Raw genomic sequence first — 24,066 nt, 5'->3', positions numbered from 1 at the left:
CACACACACACACACACACGGAAAACCGGACATTATCATCAGTTTATAAAAAACCCCCGGACGCCCCGGACGGGAAGTGAAAAGTGGACATGTCCGGGCAAAAGAGGACGTTTGGTCAGCCTAGCTGACTTATCATCAGGAGGTGGACAGGATGGGAGGTGGTGTGACATTTTGGCAAAATGGCTGCCAAGCTGCAGACCACTGCAGACCAATGTTCAACACCAATAAACAACAAAACCGGTCATTTTTTTGCAAGTCATCGCTGTTTTTCTGGCAGTTTTTAGCCCTCAAACAAGGATGGTTTTTTAGCGCCCCGTGGCTGTTTGTTTTTTAGCTGTTTAAGCCCCCAAACGTGGAAGTTTTTTAACAACTCATGGCTGTTTTTCCAGAGGTTTTTAAGCCCCCAAACATAGGTGTTTTTAGGAGACCCCTGGCTGTTTTTCTAGCGGGTTTAAGACTCCAAACATGGGTGTTTTTAGTGACCCGTGGCTTTTATTCTTAGCCCCCAAAAGTAGATGTTTTTAAATGTGCTAATGACTGTATTTCTAGTGATTTTTAGTCCCCAAACATGGGTGTTTTTTAGCGACCCATGGCTGTTTTTCTAGCGGGTTTAAGACTCCAAACATGGGTGTTTTTAGCGACCCGTGGCTTTTATTTTTAGCCCCCAAAAGTAGATGTTTTTCGACCCGTGGCTTTTATTTTTAGCCCCCAAAAGTAGATGTTTTTAAATGACCTGTGATTGTATTTCAAGCATTTTTTAGTCCCCAAACATGGGTGTTCTTTAGGAGACCCCTGGCTGTTTTTCTAGCGGGTTTAAGACTCCAAACATGGGTGTTTTTAGTGACCCACGGCTTTTATTCGTAGCCCCCAAAAGTAGATGTTTTTAAATGTGCTAATGACTGTATTTCTAGTGGTTTTTGGTCCCCAAACATGGGTGTTTTTAGGAGACCCCTGGCTGTTTTTCTAGCGGGTTTAAGACTCCAAACATGGGTGTTTTTAGTGACCCACGGCTTTTATTCGTAGCCCCCAAAAGTAGATGTTTTTAAATGTGCTAATGACTGTATTTCTAGTGGTTTTTAGTCCCCAAACATGGGTGTTTTTAGGAGACCCCTGGCTGTTTTTCTAGCGGGTTTGAGACTCCAAACATGGGTGTTTTTTAGCGACCTGTGGCTTTTATTTTTAGCCCCCAAAAGTAGATGTTTTTAAATGACCTGTGATTGTATTTCTAGCGTTTTTTAGTCCCCAAACATGGGCGTTCTTTCAGAGATCCCTGGCTGTTTTTCTAGTAGTTTTTAGCCCCTCAATGAGGGGAATTTGTAGTGACTCAGGGCTGTTTTTCTAGCGGGTTTAAGACTCCAAAGGTGGGTGCTCTGTAGCTGATTTTTCAGCAGCATTTTAGCCCCAAATGTAAGTGTTTTTTAAGTGATCCATGGCTGTATTTCTAGCGGTTTTAGCCCCCCTAAAAGCAGGTATTTTAAACCAAAGCATGATCTTTTCTTGACCATTACCAAGCTGTTTTTGTGCCTAAACCTAACCACACATTAACCATAGCTTTGTTGAAATGGGAAGTTTCAACATATCAGCTACATAACAATGTGCAAATGTAACGTACCATGCCAACAAATGCAAAGTTCTGTGTGGGTTGTCACAACTGGCAACCCCTTTAGAATTAAACATATATGTGTGATCTGTTTATATGAATATTGAGTCGTGCAGCTGTAAGGACATTTATCATCTTTAAGTCCCATCTTTTGGTGTGTGTTGGCTCTGGAGTTAAACCTACAGTTGCACAATAGAGGGGTTTTTTTTTTTGAGTGGGGACCCATTTTTGTATATATCATGCATGCACACGAGGATTGACATTTTGTTGTCTTTATGTTCTCAATAGACAAACTGACCAAAAGGGCAAACAACCTCATGCTATACTGATTTCCTTTGACAACACAGCTCTCCAAGTTTTACTGGGCTGTCAACAAGCCTCAGTCCTCGCTGACAAACTATCTTGAAATATAAACACCTGAGGGAGGCTCTTTGCTGCCTCGGAGAAACTGCTGTGTGTTTGTGGGAATGTGAGTGTGTATGGATGTGTACGGACAAGTGTAAATGTGAGTGTGCCTCTCTGAGGATTTGATGTGTTTACGATCCCTGCAAACACATACCTATTTCATTTCATTTGAAGCGTGTGATTGCTGAATCACTTCCATCTCTCCCACTCACTGTCTGTCCTCTTCTTCCTCTTTTTCCTTTCATAGAAATGTGGCACTTCCTTTCTTATTTGGAAATAACAGATCAAAGTTGCTCGACTCACATCAGTTTTATAATAAATCTAAATATGTTCTTTTCTCCTTCCATCCATTTTCTGATCCTGCAGCTCATCTGCACTGCAAATGAATGTTATCTGGCCTCAGATATCACGGCGACTTAGTTTATCTGCAGCACAGAGGATGAAAGCAAGCCATGCATAAAGATGGCTACAGAGCGAATTGGAGGGATATTCTGAGTGTGGTAGTCCACTCAAACGCGCCCAAGCCTTAAGCTCAGTAAACAGTGACATCTGCTGAAAAAAACACACTGTAGGGTTCGGACTGGATGCTTTTCCTGCATCAGAAATGGAGCCATTGATTCAGAAAGATTTATATCTTTTAGTCATGATGATTTAGAAAGGTTTTATTAATATGATTAGTATTAGTTTGAGCATTGTTTCTAGCATGAATTTGCAAACTATCCTCACTATGTGTGTTATCTTCAATATATTCCATTTGTGCTAGTCTTATCTACAGTCAGGGAAATTAACACATCACTTGGTTTTTAGATAATAGCATTAAAGTAATTATTGTTTTATTAATTCTAATGAATGTTTTTGATATACAGCTCAATGAGAGTTTTAAATCTAAACGAGACATTCTAGTCATATCTGTCAAGATTATGCCGCAGTTGCAACACGTGGTCGGCCTGTTCTTGGCCAGTTGGCGGAGACTTCAGTGACATTTTACTGCTCTTGTAGACGTTTTACAGTTGAAGTTGGTTAATATACGTCTCTAAAGTAATGTAGTATATGGGTGATTTTGTCATGGTAAGGTGATGGGGATGGTGGATGGTGCAAGACCTAGGCAGGATCTTGGGTTTTCTTTTGGCTTTTTAGACACTGAACATAGGTGTTTTGTAGCAACCTGTCAGTGTTTGTCCAGCAGATTTTTAGGTTCTATACGTGGGTGTTTTGTAGCGACCGGTCAGTGTTTGTCCAGCAGATTTTTAGGTTCTATACGTGGGTGTTGTGTAGCGACCGGTCAGTGTACAGTGGCTTTTTAGGCATGAAACTAAGTGTTGTGTAGGGACTTGTTGCTGTTTTTCCAGGAACCTTTTAGGCGACTCACATGGTTGTTTTGTAGCGACCAGTCAGTGTTTTTCCAGCATTTTCTTTAGGCATGAAACATGAGTGTTTTGTCGTGACTTGTTGCTGTTTTACCAGGATCCTTTTAGGGAACACACATAGTTGTTTTGTAGCGACCAGTCAGTGTTTTTCCAGCATTTTTTTGGGGCATGAAACATGAGTGTTTTGTTGTGACTTGTTGCTGCTTTACCAGGATCCTTTTAGGGAACACACGAGGTTGTTTTGTAGCATTTTCCCAAGCTGGATAGTGCTATGAAAAGCAGCTGTTTTTACCAAGACAATGCCGCATTTCCTGCCAGGACCGTGCTCACCAAAGCTGGTATTTTAAGCCAAAACAATGATCTTTTCCTAACCATATCCAAGTGGGTTTTTCCCTAAACCTAACCACAGCTTTATTTAAACATGAAGTTATACCTCACAGTATCTGCTATGTAAAAACATAAATGTAACCTGTCCGTGGTTTCTGGTAATGCGGTTGGTTTTGATTATCACCTGCCTGTTGTGTCCAACCTGGAGCCTACAAATAGCCCTATCCCTCTGTGCTTTGTTCAGTCGTGGCATCTTGTAGAAGTCTAACTTTTAATTCTTTTTGTGCCCTTTTTAAAGCCAGAATCAAGTTTGTTTGAGAAGCAGTCAGACATGATTATCGTGGTAACTACATAGACAAAATATAAGATATAACTGCTCACCTTCTGTACCAAAACCACTTCACTGTATCATGGAAAATAAATCATTTAATTTTTGCACATGGTGGCAAAATTAACTACATATTTATTCATAGTACAACTTAGTGATGTGCTTTTATTGTCCCTGAGTGTATCACTTTTTTGACTCTGCATTGATCCATTTTCTTCAGCCTGCAATGATCCCATTCCCCTGAAGGGTTTGTATAGGTTTCATCGAATCTTAAAAAGTAGTTTTTCGCAGTGAAAGTTTTTCTTTTTTGTAGTAGTTGCGAAATCCCCATTTGCTGCCACAGACTAACTGACATTATTAACAGCCCTGCGGCTAAGTTTATAAATGAAGACAGAACAAAGAAAGCAACTTGCATGCAGGGCTGGATTTCTAACCTGGAGTCAGAAACTCATTGTTAACTTTTGGACAGACTGATGAAGCTTTCAGCCACACTTATTTGTAGGCTTATAGATGCATACTAAATGAAATGTTTATAGACAAAAACATCATCTAACCTCACCATGGCTGTGATAAACTACCTTATAACTTTCTGACAACAAGGTGTTGATTTAGCTAGATTAAAGTCATGTGTGTGAATGCGTGGGTTTCCTATGAGGCACAATAAAAAAGTCAGCAATATAGAGAACAAAATACTTTATTCCCAGAAGCCACTGGTCAACATTTACTCCTGTTTTATCACTCACTGCAATGACTGCAAATCCTTTAAGAGTAATTACTGCAAAGTTACATAACGAGATAATTTGCAGCTTTTGAAGATGTGTTCTATAAGGCACTTATCACGCTTATTAATCACGCTATGTTTAGAATATTTTCACTGCTTTACCTCGACACAGAGAGCCTGTTTCGACAGGAAAGCCTTTAGCAGCTTCAGCTTCCCATCTATGCTCTCTTCAAACCCACCAGACACTGACAAAAACAGTAATTTCAACTTGCTCAACAAGGGATTTGCTCGTCTACCGATGCCAAGATCATTTAGTTTATGTTATTATGAGACGTTGCTGAATCTAAAGTCACCCTTTTAAACACCAAAGTCTCACAATAACACAACTTCCTGATCAAGGCAGCGGTACACCAGCAGTTCCTGTCTTCTGTGATGTGAAATTACTGTTTTTCTTCACGGAGTCTGGCCTTGAAGAGAGCGATAGAACGGCTTCGGTTTCCTGTCTAAAACTGCTGTCTGACAGTGAGGTAAAGCTGTGAATATTCTAAATACAGTGCACACTTATGTTGAGTTTTTTTTAGGTGGCTAAAATACATTTTGTTGCCGATCCCTTCACAGCAGTACGTTGCTTAGTTTCCATGCCGGTACATCTGCCTGCTTCTCCAAACTGGGTGCAGCTGCAGTTACAGAATGTGGTGGTGTGTCCAGTGTCCAGTTGGGTATTTCATAAAAAATTAGGTAGAAGTTTGTTTACTGTTGTCTGTCCTCTTACTCTTTACGCCTTTGAAATCTATACCTAATTATTGCATCACTGTTGTTGGTTTCAAAGATCTGAAAACATGCTGAACTTTTCAAAGCTCTTTGATGTGTGTGAAAACTGAAAATGAGGGACAATTGATATCCTCAGACTTAGAAAATCTGGCACTTAACACTGCCATTCTTTAAGTGCACTCAGTGGTCTGCTCCATTGAGATATAAGTCCTCCCAAGAAAGCAGTAAGAAGTAAGCCGTTTCACACCATTTAATCACAAATCCCTTTGCTTTCTCTTCCCTTTTTCTTCCTCTCTTTCTGCCCTTCGCCATTTATCTCTCTGTCTCTGGCCTGCAGACAGCTGAGCGGCTCTTCTGGATTTCGCTGACGTTGCGCCTGGTCCCGCCTGGCCTCCTCTGAGCAGGATGGACACTCTGGAGTCAGAGCTGACCTGCCCAATCTGCCTGGAGCTCTTTGAAGACCCACTACTGCTCCCCTGTGCCCACAGCCTGTGCTTCGGCTGCGCCCATCGCATCCTCATTTCCCACTGTGCAACCAACGAATCTGTTCAGAGCATCGGCGCCTTCCAGTGCCCAACCTGTAGATATGTCATTTCCCTGAGTCCGGAGCGTGGATTAGAAGGACTTAAGAGGAACGTGACCTTGCAAAACATTATTGATAGAGTTCAGCGGGCCTCATCTTCAGCTGGGGTGCCTCTACCGCTGCCACTGCCTGCGCCCCACAGTGGGCCCAACTCTCCCGGAGAAGAAGGGAGCAACCGCTTGGCGCTGGTCCCAGTCAGCGCTGCCATGTCTAGTCCGGGCACACCTCCTGAACCGGTCCAGTGCCAGTTCTGCGAACAGGACCCGCCGCAGGACGCAGTCAAAACGTGTGTGACATGTGAGGTGTCGTACTGCGAGGAGTGCCTCCGAGCGACGCACCCAAACAAGAAGCCGTTTACCGGCCACCGGCTCATCGAGCCCATGCCAGACTCCCACCTCAGAGGGCTCCAGTGCCTGGAGCACGAGGAGGAGAAGGTGAACATGTACTGTGTCACTGATGACCAGCTGATCTGCTCGCTGTGCAAGCTGGTGGGAAGGCACAGAGACCACCAGGTGGCAGCACTGAGCGACCGCTATGAAAAACTCAGGGTAAGCACTGAAGTTGATTCTTTTTTTATTTTTCTCACATGTGCGTCGTTGTGAATAATTTGGCTTCCATGGGTTGGTTTTCTTTTAAGACTCATAAATATGTCAGAAAACCTGCGGCCATTAATATCAAAGATATAGATTCCCCCCATTCTTCAACACAAATAATGAATTTTAAGCTTTAATTTTTGGCTGCTCTGCACTGTGAAATTTCCTATTATCCTTACCCAGGTATCTAACTCAATTATCAAGTGCGATTTTATCATCTCATGCTGACTTATTATCTCTGCTGAATAATTAAGCAATTAGCATAATCACTACACCATGCCAGCGTGCCAGGAGGGTATTCAGAGGCATGCACACACGGTGAATATGGGAAGTGTCATTAGTGACGAGGCATGGTGTCTTCAATGAGGTTGCAGGTTAACGAGCGCCAATTGCCTGCAGGGTGTAGGTGTGCTTAATTGAGCATGGCTATTAGAGTGTGCTGTAATGGCCACAGAGGCAGTATGTGTGGAGATGTGTGTGTTACATCAGAGTCCATGCAGGAGGGAATGTACTTGGGATGTCTATGGGATGCTGTTCCTCTTATATCTGTCCTTGAAGAATAAATCGCATTTCTTAAAGGGCTACGCCGTTGGTTTAGTGTTGCACTTCCATAAAGTTTGGGCAGTTTACCACGTTACAAAGTGTTTGACCATTTTCATTACTTTTCCTAGTGTTCAGACGCAGCGTTAACTAACTCCTCCAAGAAAAACATTTAGGATCAAGCTGATTATCTCACACGTTCGTAACACACAATGAGCAAGAAAATACATCCAACTTCTCCAAAGCATCATCTAGCCTGGGAACATTTTTCGGCAATACCCTGCTGCACACTCACTCAGAACGTGTTTATTCAGCCTTGCAAAGCGCCTTTAAATGAAACGCTGCAGTGTGACTCCTATGAGAAACAGGTTTTTCCTCTTACCGGAGGTTTGAAAACACATGTACAAGTGTGAAGTAGCTTGTAATACGTCCTCAGAGAGGCGGCGTGCCTTCAGTGATATAATGGAAGAAACTGAAACACAACAACTGATTCCAAGTTGTGGTACCCACGGCAGAAAAGGTACCGATTAAAAAAACATTAGTGCTCAGTGGGAAAAAGCAGCTTTGTAACAAGACCTAGAAGTTGTTTCAAAGAGTGTAATATGTCTCTGGGCCTTAAAATGCCCTTTTCTACGATCTACAACCTGCCAAAAAGTTAAACAAAGCACCAAACAATAACCAAAAGCAGTAATTCGAACCATCTGTTTTCACGGTCTGCATTCCACACAGTGATCTTTTATTATGGGCCTTGTGCTGGTCGGCACCCTCTCTGCTTTCAATGATGGGCTTGACGTCCTGTCATTGACACGTCGCGTCCGCACCTTCTCATCTTGCATGTTTCAGCAGATTTAAGCAGAGAAGAATAATTAGCAGGAAAGCTTCGGGTCAGTGCATCATCTAATTATCATGCTCCCTCCATTCATCCGGAGACGGAGCGTAGCGTAGCAAAGGTCAGCGCATCCAGCACTTATCATACAGGCTAATTATCTGCAGGAACACAAAAAGCAAAGCAATAGCAGATCTCTCTTTGCTCTGATGTGCTCACAGGGTGAAAAATATCGCCCATGTAGGAAGGAGAGACACATGACATACTGGCAATACCTGCTGGGTACTATACTTGCAGTACATGTGCATTCAAGTACATCTCAGAATTATAAGGTCATGTGATGATCATGGTCATAAATACAGACTCTTTAAGGCACTGACTAACACTAAATTTTTAAGACTTGTTGGAAAAGTTAAATTACTATTTGCCTTTTATATAGTGCTCAAAATGAATAAATCATATATAAGTTGGTGCACTTTGAGGACAGTGAGAGCAGATGGGAAGAGCAAAACATGTATGAACGCTTCATTAACTTGTGTCTCTGCCTCCCTCGCACACAAACACATGCACACCCAGGCATGCACGCCTGCACACATACACTAGAGACCCCCTATCCACCCTATCGCCTTACAATAATCTGAAGATAGACACAGACAGCAGCTCCTTTCTCACACGCAGAACATGCCTTTTCTGGCAGAAGTTCGGGGGGATTTGACCACCTGCCCTCGAAGGCCTCAAGACTGCCAGCTGGTGCATGACGTGAGTTTGATACAAACCACGGGTTAAGACCCTGTTAGCCCTGAGGACTCTGGAGAACCGAGACACAGCATTAAAAGGGGCGCGAGTTGCCGAGTGTTGGAGATATCGGCCGTAGAGATGTCTACCTTCTCTCCAATATAATGGAACCTAATGGCTCTCAGCTGGATGTCCTCAAAGTGCCAAAAAGTTAGATTTGAAAAAGTCAACAGCAATGTATTTTTCCAGAAATCACCTGGTTACTCAAGGTGATCCACAGATCTTGCTGCTTAGATGTATTTTTTGGCACATTGAGCACCACAAGCATCTAGTTCCAGTACATTGGAAAGAAGGCAGACACCTCTACGATAGCTACTTCCAAAACTTGGCACATCACACACCAAACACCAAGACTGATAAATAGCAGCCCAGGTTTAGCAACAAAAAACATTTTGATTTTCGAGTGAAATCGTACCTTTCAGAGAAGGATACATTCACCATGCTACTTCATATGAAAGGACACTTAATAGCACTAAATATCACCATTGTTTTCAATTCCATGACTTGTTTTGCTGCGTCCTCAGCGAGGCTCAAAATACATCCCAGCCTCAGGCTAAGTTTTAGTTCAAGTTTCAAAGTAGAAAGCTCCATGTCAGGTCACTTAACCTTAATTCATTGCCGTAGGGCGAGGGTTATATTTTGCTCCTTTTCAAGGCACACATACAGTAACAACATGCAGTAAACCCACGCACTGCATAAACAAACAAATCTCGACAGGAACAGTAATCTCATCTTCAATTAAGATTATGTAACACAAGTAATGTGGTCTTTTTAAACCTTTAGACAAAGAGAAATGTGTCAGTTTTAATTGAAATAATTCCACAACAAGATTAATTAAACATGCTACATTTTATTTTTTGCTAGCTCTGCTGAAGTCGAAGCTTTTAAAAGTTTTGCAGCAAATGGTTGGAGTTATGAACAAGCGACAGAAACAGGGTAGGACACAAATTGAGGTCCCGATCTAAGCTAATTACCACGAGAAGCAACCCGACCGCCATGCAATATTTATGCTGAACAACACATTTGATTTTTAATTCATAAAGACTGCAAAGTTTGGGGGAACTTCTTAAAAGAGGAGGCACAGCACAGGCATGAAAGCCTCTGTTTGTCAGGTAACCTGATGGTTAGAACTTGAAATACTTAAGATGTTACAGGCAGTCCTTTTCCCTCCCTCGTTCACTCAGATACGACGCTTTTCTTTCATTTTGGAGTCTGACAAGGCGAAACTGTTTTGGTCATATTTTCCGGACCATTTCATGCATATCACTTTTTGCACTGATCTGCTGGAATTTGAGATATCCCCAGTCGGCACGGGGGAAAAAAGAATATCAGATGATTGGAATAGTTTCCTTTTTTCTGCAGCAGTGGTGGTGTGTCTGATAAGAGCCGTGGAGGTTATTGTGGGAACACCCATCCTTTTTCAGAGATAAAATTACCCCCGTCACAGGAAATTGACGGAGAAGGCGGCTGGAAATAGCTTTTAAAGTCCTTGGCTCTGGGTCTGAGGAGAAAGAACCTTGAGGATAAAAGATGGGGACTGCTGTGTATGTGTGGGTTGTCAGCTTTAGTTTCATATCACAGGTTTGTGGTGTTTATATAGTAATCCATTTGGTTTAATCAGCCGGCCTTTAGTGTTGAAACAACATACTGTGGGTTGTCAAGTGCTAACATGCACAGTAAGACATGAACAGACATGAAACATTTGATTCACAGCCTCGCTGATAAGCACAGTATTTACCTTTATGTCCTCAAACTGTCTCATTCATCTTTCATATCATGAATACACCTGTTCCCTTCCCTCCTTCCTCAGTATGGTCCATGCTGTAATGTTGATAATTTCACCTTTAAATTCCAACCTTGACAAACTTCCTTTAAAGTAAAGTATTAAAGAGCAGCGCCAGCTAAAAATCATCTCCACTGATGAGGGAGGGTACTTTAGGGTGTGTCAGTACACTGTGACATCACACCCATGAGTTTTGGGTGTCGTCAGACGTGCAACAAAATTTCAATCAGATATTATGGTAGTGAAAAAAAGCTTTTCAGTCTGGTATTAAGTTACTTTTCAAAAGAAAATTTCAGAGCGCAAAATTGTCAGGACACGGTTCTCAACATGAAGGTAGCTGAGGCAGCTGCTAGCAGCTAATGGTGCTAACTCCATAAGCAGTACTAAAAGAGCTAACTGTGTTAAACCAACCTGCTCTCAATCCGAAGTTGTCAAAAACTGCTGCTTGGTCAGTGACGTCTGGCATCAGACACACACAAAAAAAGTTGTCCTTTCACGTCATCATGATACACAGCCGGAATATGCGCCAGGACAACAAAAGTTAGGGTGGAGGAAGTCCAAGTAGGGCCGGAAGGAGTGGTGCTGGATGAATCCAACAACCACGGACTTTCACCCAGGAGGCAGGTGTTTGTTTCCCAAATCCTGTTCTTTTTTCCTAAACCCAACCATGTGCTTTTGTTGCCTGAACCCAACCACGCCTGTGTTGGCAAAACGTAACCACGTGTGTTTGTAGTTTAAGGAAAACATAACGTCCGTTTGCAGTGCTGTATTGACATAGTGCTTGTACATTTGAAAGAAACTGTATGCAAACTGTAGTTTCTGTGGAACCAGAAGTGTATTTTTCCCATATCCCGACGTGGAAAGTCCATGACCAAATGTCGACATGTGACGAGGTCTGAGTGACATTGTATTGATTAAACAGGGCAGAACTGGTGGGTTGGCGCTATGCTTCCACAACGCTGCTGTCCTGATATCAGCAGTAACCACTGTATGAGCCAGTGGGACACACACATGCCGAACCAACTTACCGCAACGAACCAAAGACGAGCTCAAATTACAACACACATCAACCATCAACCATCAACCCGTTATGTCATTACATAGGAGACAGTGGTTTGCTCTGAATCTCATATACAGAACCTTTAATGGCTCAATCATCATTTAATCTAATGAAAAACCCATTGTTATAGCGGAAGTTCCTGATGTAGCTCATTTTCTGACCTCTTGGGGGCAGCAGAAACAAGCTGTAAAACAACATTGACATATTGTCACCTCATAAAAGGTGATCCTCATGTGATTTATTGTTAATGTGTTAATTATAGCCACTTTAAAGATTCTAAATCTGGTTCTCTCTTTCATTGGTGCCACTGTCAGAATTCACAGTACAACACTCACTGTCCACTTCTTGTCTTTCTGGACAGAACGTTCCTTTTCCTTGGAGCCTTTCTGCCTCTCAATCAAACACACACACGCCGTTCTTTCCCAATTTCTTCCTTGCACAATATTCCTTCCTTGCAGTGTTTTCTTTTTTTCCTCTCTGTTGTGCTGTGCTTTAGAGTCAGGGCAACTTTTTTTCCTGCTGGAGTCATCTCTGTTTCTCAAACACACACAAACATTGTTTCCAATTTACAGAGGAGCTCAGTGGGAGAAAAGTGGATGTCTAGCAAACACACCAGTGCCCTTCATCAAATACACAACACCCTATAAAATGATGACTTAGCAATAAGAGATAAATATAGTGTGGATGTGTGTAAGGATGGGTGGACACGCTGCACAGAGCAGCAGTAAACACATAAATGATGACCACTATGGTCTGTGTTTCCTCTGCCCACTTCCTCATCATTTCTATCTTGCTGTTTAACTGCCCACCTTTGTTCTCTCTGTCTCACCGCTTCTCTCTTCATCTGTGTGACTACGATTTCTCTGATCTCTCTCTCACACACACACACACACACACACACACGAGCAACAAAGAAAGAATTGGAGTGAAATGCTGGCAGTTCAGTGAGAATTCCTGAGAAGACAATCCTGCTCAGTGTCACAGTAAATCTGGAAAAAGATGTAGCGTCTCTGAAGTTTTCACTTCACTTGCCTACCTGCCTCCATCTATGTTTGACTGCGTGTGTGTGATCCTCTTGCACGCATTCTTCGCTTATCAGCACTGCTTCAGGGTGACTTAGCTCACACTCATAGCCTACACACACAGTTGTAGTTGCACTAATAACAATGGTGGAAAAACATCACAACTTTTATTTTTAAGCCAAAGGGGAGACGTTCGGAGATATGCAAAGTTTGCCTCGGTTTTAAAACGTGGATTCTTGTTGGGTGATAGGAGATAAAGCTGTGAGAGGATCTGAGTGTGCTGCAGCAGAGCAGCCTCACAGTGATTAAGAGCAGATGCTGTGGAAGAAGCTTTCCTTTTATAAAAGAAACACAAAACTGGCTCCAGTCTGTCAGCTGACCACACTTAATAAATAAATCTTATTTTTAGAAGTGTATTTACATTTCAAGCCATTTCACTGCTCATCTCGTCTCCCACAGTTGAGTTGTGGGGTAATTTTGTCTGCTGCCAAGTGGCCATGAACGTCACTCTGTGGATTAGACACTGACCACCATGTCATTATTAGGATTTCTTTTTTAAAAGGTAAGGCATGGCAGGGTACCCCACCTAGGAGAGATCTATTTTTATCATAAACCCTATGAAATAATGGGCATAGCCACCATGACGTCAGTCGTGGGTTTGTGGACTTCAATTTGAAGCCTGGAGTTTGGCATGTTGGCTATTGCCATCTTTGATTCTTGGAGCCTGAAGCAGTGTTGGGGAGTAACTAATGTCATGTAATTAAAATACATATTTGGATGGGATTAGTTTAACGTGGAGACGTGGGGTAAAGTCATTATTACCAGGGATTTTAGTCCCGTCCGAACGCGCCATGTCTGTAATCATTACGGATAATGTCAGTAAAAGTTACGGCGACTTTTACCTTCTGTAAAACGGTCCAAAGAAAATACCTCGGGTAATATTAATCCCGTACGAACGCGATCCTCTGTAAAAATGTATGTAAATATTTCGTCACGTCCTGTTTACATCAATTTTTCTGCGTTTTTTCGATGATGGAGGTGCTTGAAGAAGCATTCGGTGTTGTCGGCAGTCGTGATAGTGGACATTCTTCTAATGATCGCATAGCCCTACGTGGGAGACCAATCAAAAAGGTCGAGAAGAAAGCACTTTTCAGAGCCACAAGACTTCTGGTTGTGTTAGGTAGGCCTAATATAAATCCATATAGCTAATCGTTGTGTACACACAATCCTGATCATGGGCAATATTTCAACGTAGCACACACATGCCGACAGGGAGGTGGCGCCAGGGCGCAAACCAAGTTACCGCTCCCATCTCTGGTAGAATTACGAAGATTTCTTGTCCCGTACGAATCAGACATTTATATTACAGACATCCTGTGGTAAACTGACATTAGTCCACATCCCTATGTAAAACTAATCCCGTCTGAATAGTACTATAGATGTGCTACTAAGTTATTTTTTAATAACTATTTTGCGGCTTTGCATCTCTTTGTCATGCAATAATGCTTTCTTTTTAGCATTACCCATTTCCTGACATTTTTCAGCTTGATTGCGTAGTTTAAAACATTTGTCACAAAAGTAATCAACAAGTAAACAAATGTAATAAGTTACATTACTTTGTTGAAGTAATTAACATACATTACTTATTACATTTTACACATCTATACATATATATGTATGTATATATATATATATATATATATATATATATATATATATATATATATATATGTAATATACATATATATTTAGAATGTGTAGCAGACCCTAACACTTGTTGCTAGCTTGGTTAGCATGATTAGCATGGTACATTTACAGCAATGGCTATCTGTGATAATGCTTATGCTATTTTTTGCGAGCAAAAAGCAGACTTAAAAACCATTAAAACAAAATGTACTGGAAAAACTGAAAATCAGACTCCTTAGCTTAACAAGACTTTTACAGCGATGAAAACATTACAATTAACTTCAATTAACTGAAAACGCAGTGAAATAGCGACAGTTACGGCTATGCCTATACTTTGTAAATCTGGGGTTATGTCATGGTTATGTTACCTTACCAACGTTCTCATCATGGTAGCAACTTGTCAACAGCACCCACGTGTCACTCAAAGCAGCCATGTTCTTTATTATGCATAACTTAAAGTCTTTATAAATTATGAACAAGTGAGTTATAAAAAAAGTCACCCACCGTATGCTTGTCATGAATGGGTTAATTAGCTACAGGGAGCAAAACCGTTTTTGCACAGGCTGTAAACATGTTTATTTCTGCTGTAAATATAGGAATTTTTAACACTGGGGTCTATGGGGATTGACTCGCTCTTGGGGCCACCCTCAAGTGGCCATTAGAGGAACTGCAACAAACCACTGTATGCAACATACACTGCACATGAAAATACATTTCTCATTGGTGGAGCAACCTGTCCTGTATTCCCTTTAAGAGATGAATCCTAGTGATGGTGGTCAGTCTCTAAACCACAGTGACTTTCATGTCCCTTTTTATCCACAGATGTTTGTCCTGTGTTGTCAGTTGTCCCTAGAAAGAAATCAACTCTATAAGCAGAAGCTAAAAAAACAAACAATATTCCATGAAATGCTTTGCATGTAAAATATTAATCTACAAGGTAACTAGTAAATACATGCATGGGCATTAATATGCTGCAGTATTTTCCTTTGAAATAAAGTAGAGTGTATGAGTAGCAGAAAATGGAAGTACTTAGGCAAGCTTCCAAAATTGTACTTGAGTACTGTACCTCATGTACTTGGTTACTTTCCACCACTGGTTTAAAATGATTTTGCATCCATGCAGCTCAACACTGAGTTAATCTGAATCCATTGGCTTACTGTATATCTGAAAACTCATCAAATCAACATGGCTTAGCCGAGTTGATTCAGAGCAGAGATTAACGCTTTTCAGACCCTGTGTTTTTGGGGTACAAATCTGGGCGGACAGAGAGAGAGATATAATATGGATAAACAAGCTGGATGATTGTCAGGTGATCAACCTCTGACGGGCAGGAGGGCAGTCCAGCTCCAAGAGATTAATACTAGCTGGCAACATGGATGCTGTGGATGTGGATTAACCCTTCGACATCCAATTCTGACTACACACAAACAGTGTGTGTGTATTTGCCTTTAACTTTACCTTTACTTTAAATGTATAGATAAGCGGCATGGAGACTGACGGCAGGTTTCATTGTTTAAATTCCTGAGTTTTGTTCTTCCCTTGTTTACGTCTCAATGTATTTCATGCACTGATGATTCTGTGTGTGCATATGGAGATGTAATATTTGTCCCTGAACATGCCGTGTTATGTGCTACAGTGTGCTGATATTTAAACTAATATGCTTTCCGCTTTGCATGCATTTTGCTGCATACACCGACCTGCACGTGACACAGCTGCTGACTTATTGTTGTGATTCTTGTCCTCTGCATCATCCTTTAAGAGGTTTAGTTTATTTTTATCTCCACAGATGATAATAGCGGCGACAGCGTCACATTCCTCTCTGTGTAGACCTTCATGCTGCTTTTGATTTTGTGTGTCATCGGCGTATTAAGGCCACCCATTAAGCCCCTAGTGCCACTACAGAACACACACACACAAATCCCACTGTCTCTATCTGTGTTTATTATTGTTGTTGTTAATTCAATATTCCCTCCGGGGGTAACTCCTTTTGAATCCTCCACATAACATCAGAACCTGGCTGTGTTTACACTGATGCTGAAAAGAGGTTAAAGGTTATGTGAATTTGAATGTAGCAGATCGAGCTAGTTTGCTTTTGTTAAATTGAGGCAAATTAAATCACGAAAATCAACCCAATTTTTTTTTTAGATTTTTTTTTCAGTGTTTTTGCCTTTTGCTAGTGGGATCCTTAAACAGGATTTGGTTTGAGGGTCTTCCTCATGCACAAATAAGCATGTGGGGACCACCGACCTCTTGGCAGCAACCTTATCTTTAAGTTGACTGCTGTAAATACAGTATTTGTTTATTACCTCCTTAACCTCATAACTGCTCCCTCACTGGGCCTATTTCTTGATATGGTCAGTCTGAGTTTGGATAAGCGATTATGGGTAATGAATGAATCAAAGTAAAATATTTACATTACATTAAAATATAAAAACAAGCTGTAAATTAGCAGTTTGTTTGGAGAAGTAGTTTGGAAAGCAGCTTCGTCTTATTTTAATCAAATATGTTTGTTGTTTTTTAAAGCTATTACTATGACAGTGAGCTTTCTTATACTAGGGTTTAAAGTACTTATAAATATAACCATTTGTAGTGAAACAGTATATTCCAAACTGGCTGAAACATCCAGAGTTTGTAGTCAGTGTTTGTTACCTACAATGCTGCAAAATGTTGTCAGTTTTTGTTCATGGAGTTCCATTTTTATTTCGTTTTCTCATATTCATTGAAAATAAAAATTTTCTAGGGTGCCCCCAGAGAGCAGGAGGCCCTGAGCTACTGCTTTTATCGCTTAATGGGTCGGGCCGGCTCTGGAAATTTGCCGTTCCGGCCTTACTGCTCCAATGCCCCTTACTGTAACACCATTTTCGAGACATGCGGGAAATCTCAGCATTCACCGAGCCTGAGTTTAAATTCTTCTGGAAAAGGGTTTTGAGCAGGACAGTGGAGACGTGGCATCAGAGGGGCTTAAGCACGCTTGGCTTGGCAATAATATGACGGTCTTGGAAGTAAAAGAGACAGCTTGTGCCCGGGTGGATGAAGAGCAGCAAAAAGGGGGAGGGAAGAGAGAGCAAAAAAAAAGTGAGGGAGGAGCGTTAGGGGACAGAGCTGACGTGCTGTCACCTGTTTGCCGGTTCGTTAGCCTAGAGCGCTGCTGCGTGCTCTCAAAGGGGAAGCTTTTGATGCCTAATTTGCCGCTTGGCCGGGTTTGCGCATGGCTTGGTGCTCAGTGGAGTGGCTGTCCCAGTCACATCCTCTCTTAGAGTAGGCTTCTCTGTCGGAGGCTCGGACGGGGCAGGATGAGGAGGCAGTACAGGGATGAGGGGTATCCCCCGCGTTCAGAGGTACGTGGTCATGCACGCACCTCTTCAGAAAGAAGAAGGAAACAACAACTCCTGAGGATGCTTGTGAAGAAGAGTTGAGGGAAAACATGGCTTGTCTTTGCTGCTCTGGTGCTGAGGAATCAAATGTTTTTTGCTCACTCTGTCTTGTGTTTTCTAGAACGTAGTTGTTTTCCACTTGCTTTCAAACTTTTTCATTGTTTTGTGATGTAGCGCCTGAGGTTGTCTTACAACTCCTTTGGCTGGTGGAAGCAGAGAAAGGAGGAAGGAAAAATCTGTTGCATTTTTATCCTCCTTTGATTTACGGCTCTGCACTGCATGTCTGTCTTTTTGGTTTGTTTGTATTGTTTGGGTTTTTTGCATTTCTGTCCCAACCGTTTGTTCTTCGTTTCTCACTCTCTGTGTTCTTTTTTTTTTTTTTTTTTAATCTGTCTGCTACAGCAAGCTCTGGACTCCAACCTGAGCAATTTGATCAAGAGGAACAATGAGCTGGAGTCTCTTATGGGGAAACTGATCCAGACTTGTCAGCATGTAGAGGTGAGTCCCAGTGGTCCTCTGAGGTCAGCTCTGACCCATATATTGTCTCACACTAGCAAATATGCCATTTATTGTAGACATATTGACACAATTGATCTGCCTGGGTATGAAAGTTTTCTTTTGTTTAATGTTTTCTTTTGCTCATTTTATATTTTCAGTTATTGACAAAAGCCAGTTTTCTATTTCCCACTGACCTGTATATTGTTTTAAAATTGAGACTAGTATCCTTTAGCTTAGCATGTAAGCTAAGGTTAGCAGCTAAACTAAAACTACAGCGGTTGTGTGAAAAAATTAAAAGATTTAAAATGTTTTAAGGGCTGAAAGGACTGGTCGATTAATCAGTCAATCTGCAGAAAATTAACTGGCGACAGTTTTTAATTGTACGTTGTTTTAGTCGTTTATGAAGCAAAAGATGGCAAAAATTAAAAGATTTGCTGCATTTTGTTTGTTTGATTTCAACTGTAAATGGAATATGTTTTGGTTTTAGAGTGTTGGTCGGACAAAAATAATTTAGAGATCACTCTCTGGCATTTTGTAGACAAAAAAATACATAATGAATATGAATTTTATCCATTTATTTGACAGGGAGATGTAACTAACATAGTACCAATGCAGAGCAGTTTTAGTTTATAGCTATTGCAAATTTTCAACTCTTGTCCTGAGTTAGGCTCTCAGTGTCATAAAACCAGACGTAAATCATTAGTTGAAGCCCCACTGTATTCTTTCTGGGTCAAACTTCTGATGTGAAGATGACCGTGCAGAGTTGCAATGCTTATTCTAATACAGTGCTGTCTTTCAGTTATATTTGCTATTATGTACTCTGTGTGTCCAGTTATAAGGTGTAAAAACATATTTTAGCAACAGCTGATGCTGCTTTAGCATCATATATTCTGTCTTTAAACCAATGTATAGCATAAACTTCTTATTTCAAACACCTTCATTCATGTAGAACATCTGGTTTTGTTGATGTTTATTATTAGGATAACAAAGTGTGTGAATGTCTGTGTGCATTCAGCTCTACTGAAGGCAATTCTGCGCTAAGCCTGCCTGTTCATGTTACGCTGGCCCACTAAGAAGCTTTAAATAAAGCAATGCCACAGGGTTAAAAGGCAGTGACATCTCAGTTGAGAAATAATGGAGAACAGCCTCTCTGCCTGGCAAGGCCTTTGCAAACTGCAAGCAAAGAGGATTGTGATTTATTAAGGAGATTTAATTTTTTTTTCTTTGCTAAAGTGCTGTGTGCATATTCTGTCACCAGCACGCTAAAATGTTTTTCCAGGAGCTAAGCTTGAAGAATTTTGATGATGCAGGAATTTTAAATAAAAAAAACACGCTTTTTAATGCTTTCGATCGTCACAACAGGATCAAAAAAAAAGAAGCACTCCACTTTAAAAATCAGAAATGGATGAATGATGCATACACAAAGGGGCAAAAAAAAGCTTGACCTATTTTTCCCAGGTGCATTACGGTCACAAGTACACATACAGTACGGTTTCACAGCTCGCTCTGAAGCCTTAAAATAGCTTGTGGAGTGTACAGTGACAGCATGTTGTTTTGAGGTGAAAAAAGTCATATTGCACAAGTAGAAGATGGAGATATACATGTTGGACTGGTGATTCTGAGCCAAAATTAAATATGTAAACTCAGTAGATGAAGCTTTTTACATGCAAAGCGTCAGCCAATGAGAGGGGTGAGTTTTGAAAAAAAAAAGAGGGTCACGCAGTAAAAGCATTGCATGGGCAGCTGTCTGAATATTTCACATTGGATTAATCTATTCGAGAGCTTCTCTGGAGATGGCTTCTGGGATTCTCTGACATCTCCCAGACTCCAGGGGCCGTATAAAAACTCTACAGTGTTCATGCATACTTAAAAGAGAAAACTTGCATTGACTAAGGCGTGGATGGTCCTCTGAAAAGACTGCGAGCTCACAGAGTTCTTCTGAGTCACTGTCTGTTCTGCTTGTGCCAAATGACCAGATTTAGTATGACAGGGGAAAATGCCACAACATTTGTTCTGATTGGTCTAAAGTTTTGGAATTTGACACGGACATATTTTGATCAAGTATCTTGTAGTATCACTTTGACATTTCTAGATCACATGAAGATCATAGTATACTTTGAAAGCCCAGTCCCCTAAAGTAAATGTTGGCATTGAATCTTTCTGCAAACCAAAAATACATTACAATTGCATGTTTCATAAGCATCATATCAATGCTTCTAAAGTGACTTAGTACATGAGCTGACTGTCATGGAGAGGTGCAAGGGATGGATGGCGAGACACCAAGGTGAGACACCTACCAAGCTGCAGACCGCTAGAGACTACTGTTCGAAACCAACAAGGCCCTCAAATTCTTTTCCCCTTACAGTTATGACCAGGTCCTTGTAAAGATAAAAGTTATTCACAAAGCATCTTAGGGTGTGGACACACCAAACCGAAATCAAAGAACTAGTGGCGATGAAACAAACTGTTGTGTTGTCTACGTCGCCAAGTAGCAAGTACGTTCTGCGCCTGCGTGAGAGAGAGCGGAGTGAGAGAGTGGTACATCCTGTCAGCCGAGGGGTTTCTTATCTGTGCAGCCGAGCACCGCAGCATCTCCACGGACTATTACATCCAGATAGTCCCGGTGTTTCTTCTGCAGGCTCCACTTCACTCAGCTGCCCGACAAACCCAGTGCTTCTTCCCACTTTGACCTGAATAACAAACCAGGGCTCAGTGCTCCGGTTGGATCCAAACGGAGAGCCGCGGCTAGCTGGGAGGCTAGCGGAGGCTAACTGGCTGTGCTTCCCTCCCGTCATGCTGTGGCTAACGCTCCGCTAGCCGCTCCCAGCTAGCCGCGGTTTGTTATTCAGATTAAAGTGGGAAGAAACAGCAGGTCTCTCAGGCAGCTGAGTGAAGTGGAGCGTGAGGAGGAAGCACCAGTTAGCCCTGGTTTCACTACAGGCAGATTCACTCGCTACAGGGGCGAGGAAATAAAACCTGAACAGTCAGTCAGAGTGATCTCTCTCACCGACAAGCTCCGCTGCCAATTCAACATGCTCAATCGGCCAAAAAGCCGCCAACGCTGATGCTGAAGTGCAGATGGTGCGGGACACACCGCAAAAACTAGGCCGACAGACGCTCACCGATGACCAAGTTGTTTTTGTCTCAACCTAACTGCACCTTAACCTCAGGTATCCAGGAATCCACTCCATAATGTACAAATGTAAGGTTCTGGTTGTCTGCAGAACTGTACAATGCCAACATTTTTCTGGTGATTGGGTTGGTTGAGTCTATGGGCAAATGGGACCAGTGTTTCCTGAGATACAATGGAAACTATAGAAACCAGTAGCCCCATGTGCACACTTCATTTCATAGATTTTGAAATTTGTGCATTGACCCAAAGAGCATTTTTAGCTGCGAGCACAAATGTGTTTACCATGCCCCACTTTTTTACGCTCCTGCACCACATTGTGTCAAATCCCTGCATTCTTTTCCAGCTGGCAAAATGTCGACTAACGAAATCAAGATGCTGTTAGAATCTAACGCCGCACAATATTTACACCACTCAGTGCTGCCTTTTGCATGTTGAAAAATGGAATTATCATGTTTGGATCCAAGTATTATTACATAATCACAAACAGTCAATGAAGGGTAATTTCAGGCAGATAATTGGTTTGTTTAGAAAATGCATTATTCCAATCCACTCGGAGAAAATTAAAGGGAAATTAATGCTTATCGCAGCAAAAGCCGCAAAGGAAGAAATACCTCTGATGTCTTTGGCTTAATGCTGTTCATTATTGTAAAGTTTGAAGTCACTTCCCTGACAGAAAGTTTGGTTTGTATATCCTGGAGGACTGAGTCAGCCATGTATGTGTGTATGTTTCTCTGGCTAATTGAATCACTTAATGTTGCTGTCAGGGTGCAATCTGTCATACTGATCATGTGCTCCAGGGGGCTCTGCCCACAGTCATTCGATGCTCCACATTTTCACATGGCACATGATGTACTCGGGTCACGAACTGTGTGTTTATCACAATTCTACCATGTCATCCATGTACTCACATTTTGCCTATTATCAGGTTTTATGCCACCAAATGTACTGTGCTTATATCTGCAGAAGTGACCATGGTGTGTGTGTGTGTGTGTGTCCCTGCAGTGTTGTGGGTGGTTGTTCCACTCAGATGAGCACTATCGGAAGACGTCATCTTTATTCACATTGAGTTCTTGAGATAAACAGTCACGAAATGTCAGAGGAAGTGAATCAGCCGAGAAAACTTTCATTACATTTTAATTTTGTTGTAGTTTCCCAGTTGTTGGAAACTATTCCTGACCCGATGGTGCACTGAAAAACACAGCAAAATCTGCTGGAGACCAAAAGAGCTTACTTCCAAAAAAAAAACTCCAAAAACTGTCTTTGTGGTCTAAATTCAGAGAAGCTCCTACCCCCAAGATGCCATTATTTTTAGACCTGCATAAGTATGCTAATTAGTGTACAAAATGCCACAAAGAGATAACACATATACCAGCTTTTCACAGAGTAAGCGGTTTAACATCCCAAGCTTCCCAGGAGCTGTCACAGTGATGTCGAAGAAACCAATTAGCAGTGTTGAAAAGACAGATGCACTTCTATACAGCAGAGCTAAGGCGTTCAGTTTAGCATGTCTCATGTACTGCAATGTGATCCAGGTGGCAAATTGTTTCAGTTGGCAACATGAGCCCAGAAAACCACAAAAATGCTGTTAAGGAGTTGACGCTGAGGATATTGATGAAGTCCTTCCCAGCCTTGTTTGGCTCTGTGGAGGAAACGCAAATGACTCCCCATGATGTCATTATTAAAACACCTGTCAACATGTGTGCGTAAGAGTGTATTTGCAAACTCGTTGGCTTGGCAACAGCCGCGCAGCAGACTTCTCTTTCATTGCTCCCCGTGCTATCGCTTTACCACGGCAAGAAAAACACTTTACAAGGTGCTGAAAGGAGTGCTAGGAAATGACCACAATGAGAAATTACTCATTATGTAAGGACCTGCAGTCTCATAATTGGAGTTGAAATTTTAAAGTCTGTAAAGGTTCCAAGTAAATCACACACTTCAGAGAATGCAGCTGAATGCAGTTTTTCCTCTAAAGACCCTCATGGCAGAATGACCCTGAATGTAATCAACAGCATTAATTGCACTTTTTCAGACACCTTCAGATGAAATTCAAGTACTTTATGTAACTTTAATTGCCATCAGTTTTTGGTTTTGAGCCGAGCAGATGTTTGAACTCACTGCGATTAACAACGACATATGCTATTACAACCTGGTCTTATGCAGAAGTTGTTGAATACAAGCGCCTGGGCAGCTACCTCTGCGTCAGCCACCAACGAAAAAAAAGCAGTCCTTTCACACCAATACGCAGCTGTCCGCTGTTATTGTGTATCGTGTCTAGTGGCATCGGTGAAAAGTGGCCGAACAATAACATAAGTTAAAGGGATAGTGCACCCAAAAATGAGAATTGAGCCATTATCTACTCACCCATATGCAGAGGGAGGCTCAGGTGAACTTTTAGAGTCCTCACAACACTAGCGGAGATCCAAGGGGAGAAGAGGTAGCAACACAGCTCCACCTAATGGAGGCTGATGGCGCCCCAGATTCAAACGTCCAAAAACACATAATTGAAACCACAAAATATCTCCATACTGCTTGTCCATAGTGATCCAAGTGTCCTGAAGCCCCGACATAAAAAGTTGTTTGGAAAAACGTCATATGAACTCTGTTTTTAGCCTCATTGTAGCCTGTAGCTCTAACTGCCTCTTTGTGCACCGTGT

The 24,066-nt window shown here is 41.7% G+C and overlaps 1 protein-coding gene across 1 annotated transcript in view; it reads left to right on the top strand.

Moving 5' to 3' along the window:
- The window catches only part of LOC126401921 (E3 ubiquitin-protein ligase Midline-1-like), a 54,703-nt gene that overhangs the window by 15,637 nt on the left and 15,000 nt on the right, over nucleotides 1–24,066 (top strand). Inside the window, exons 2-3 of the mRNA XM_050063482.1 lie at nucleotides 5,857–6,650; nucleotides 18,184–18,279. Of these exons, the coding sequence (XP_049919439.1) occupies nucleotides 5,925–6,650; nucleotides 18,184–18,279 (822 nt within the window). The 5' untranslated portion in view covers nucleotides 5,857–5,924. The remainder of the gene's footprint in view (nucleotides 1–5,856; nucleotides 6,651–18,183; nucleotides 18,280–24,066) is intronic.

Source organism: Epinephelus moara, chromosome 15 (assembly GCF_006386435.1).
Source record: "Epinephelus moara isolate mb chromosome 15, YSFRI_EMoa_1.0, whole genome shotgun sequence".
NCBI lineage: Eukaryota > Metazoa > Chordata > Actinopteri > Perciformes > Serranidae > Epinephelus > Epinephelus moara.
The sequence above is the reverse complement of the archived record's forward strand: the minus strand, read 5'-3'. Positions and strand labels throughout refer to the sequence as shown.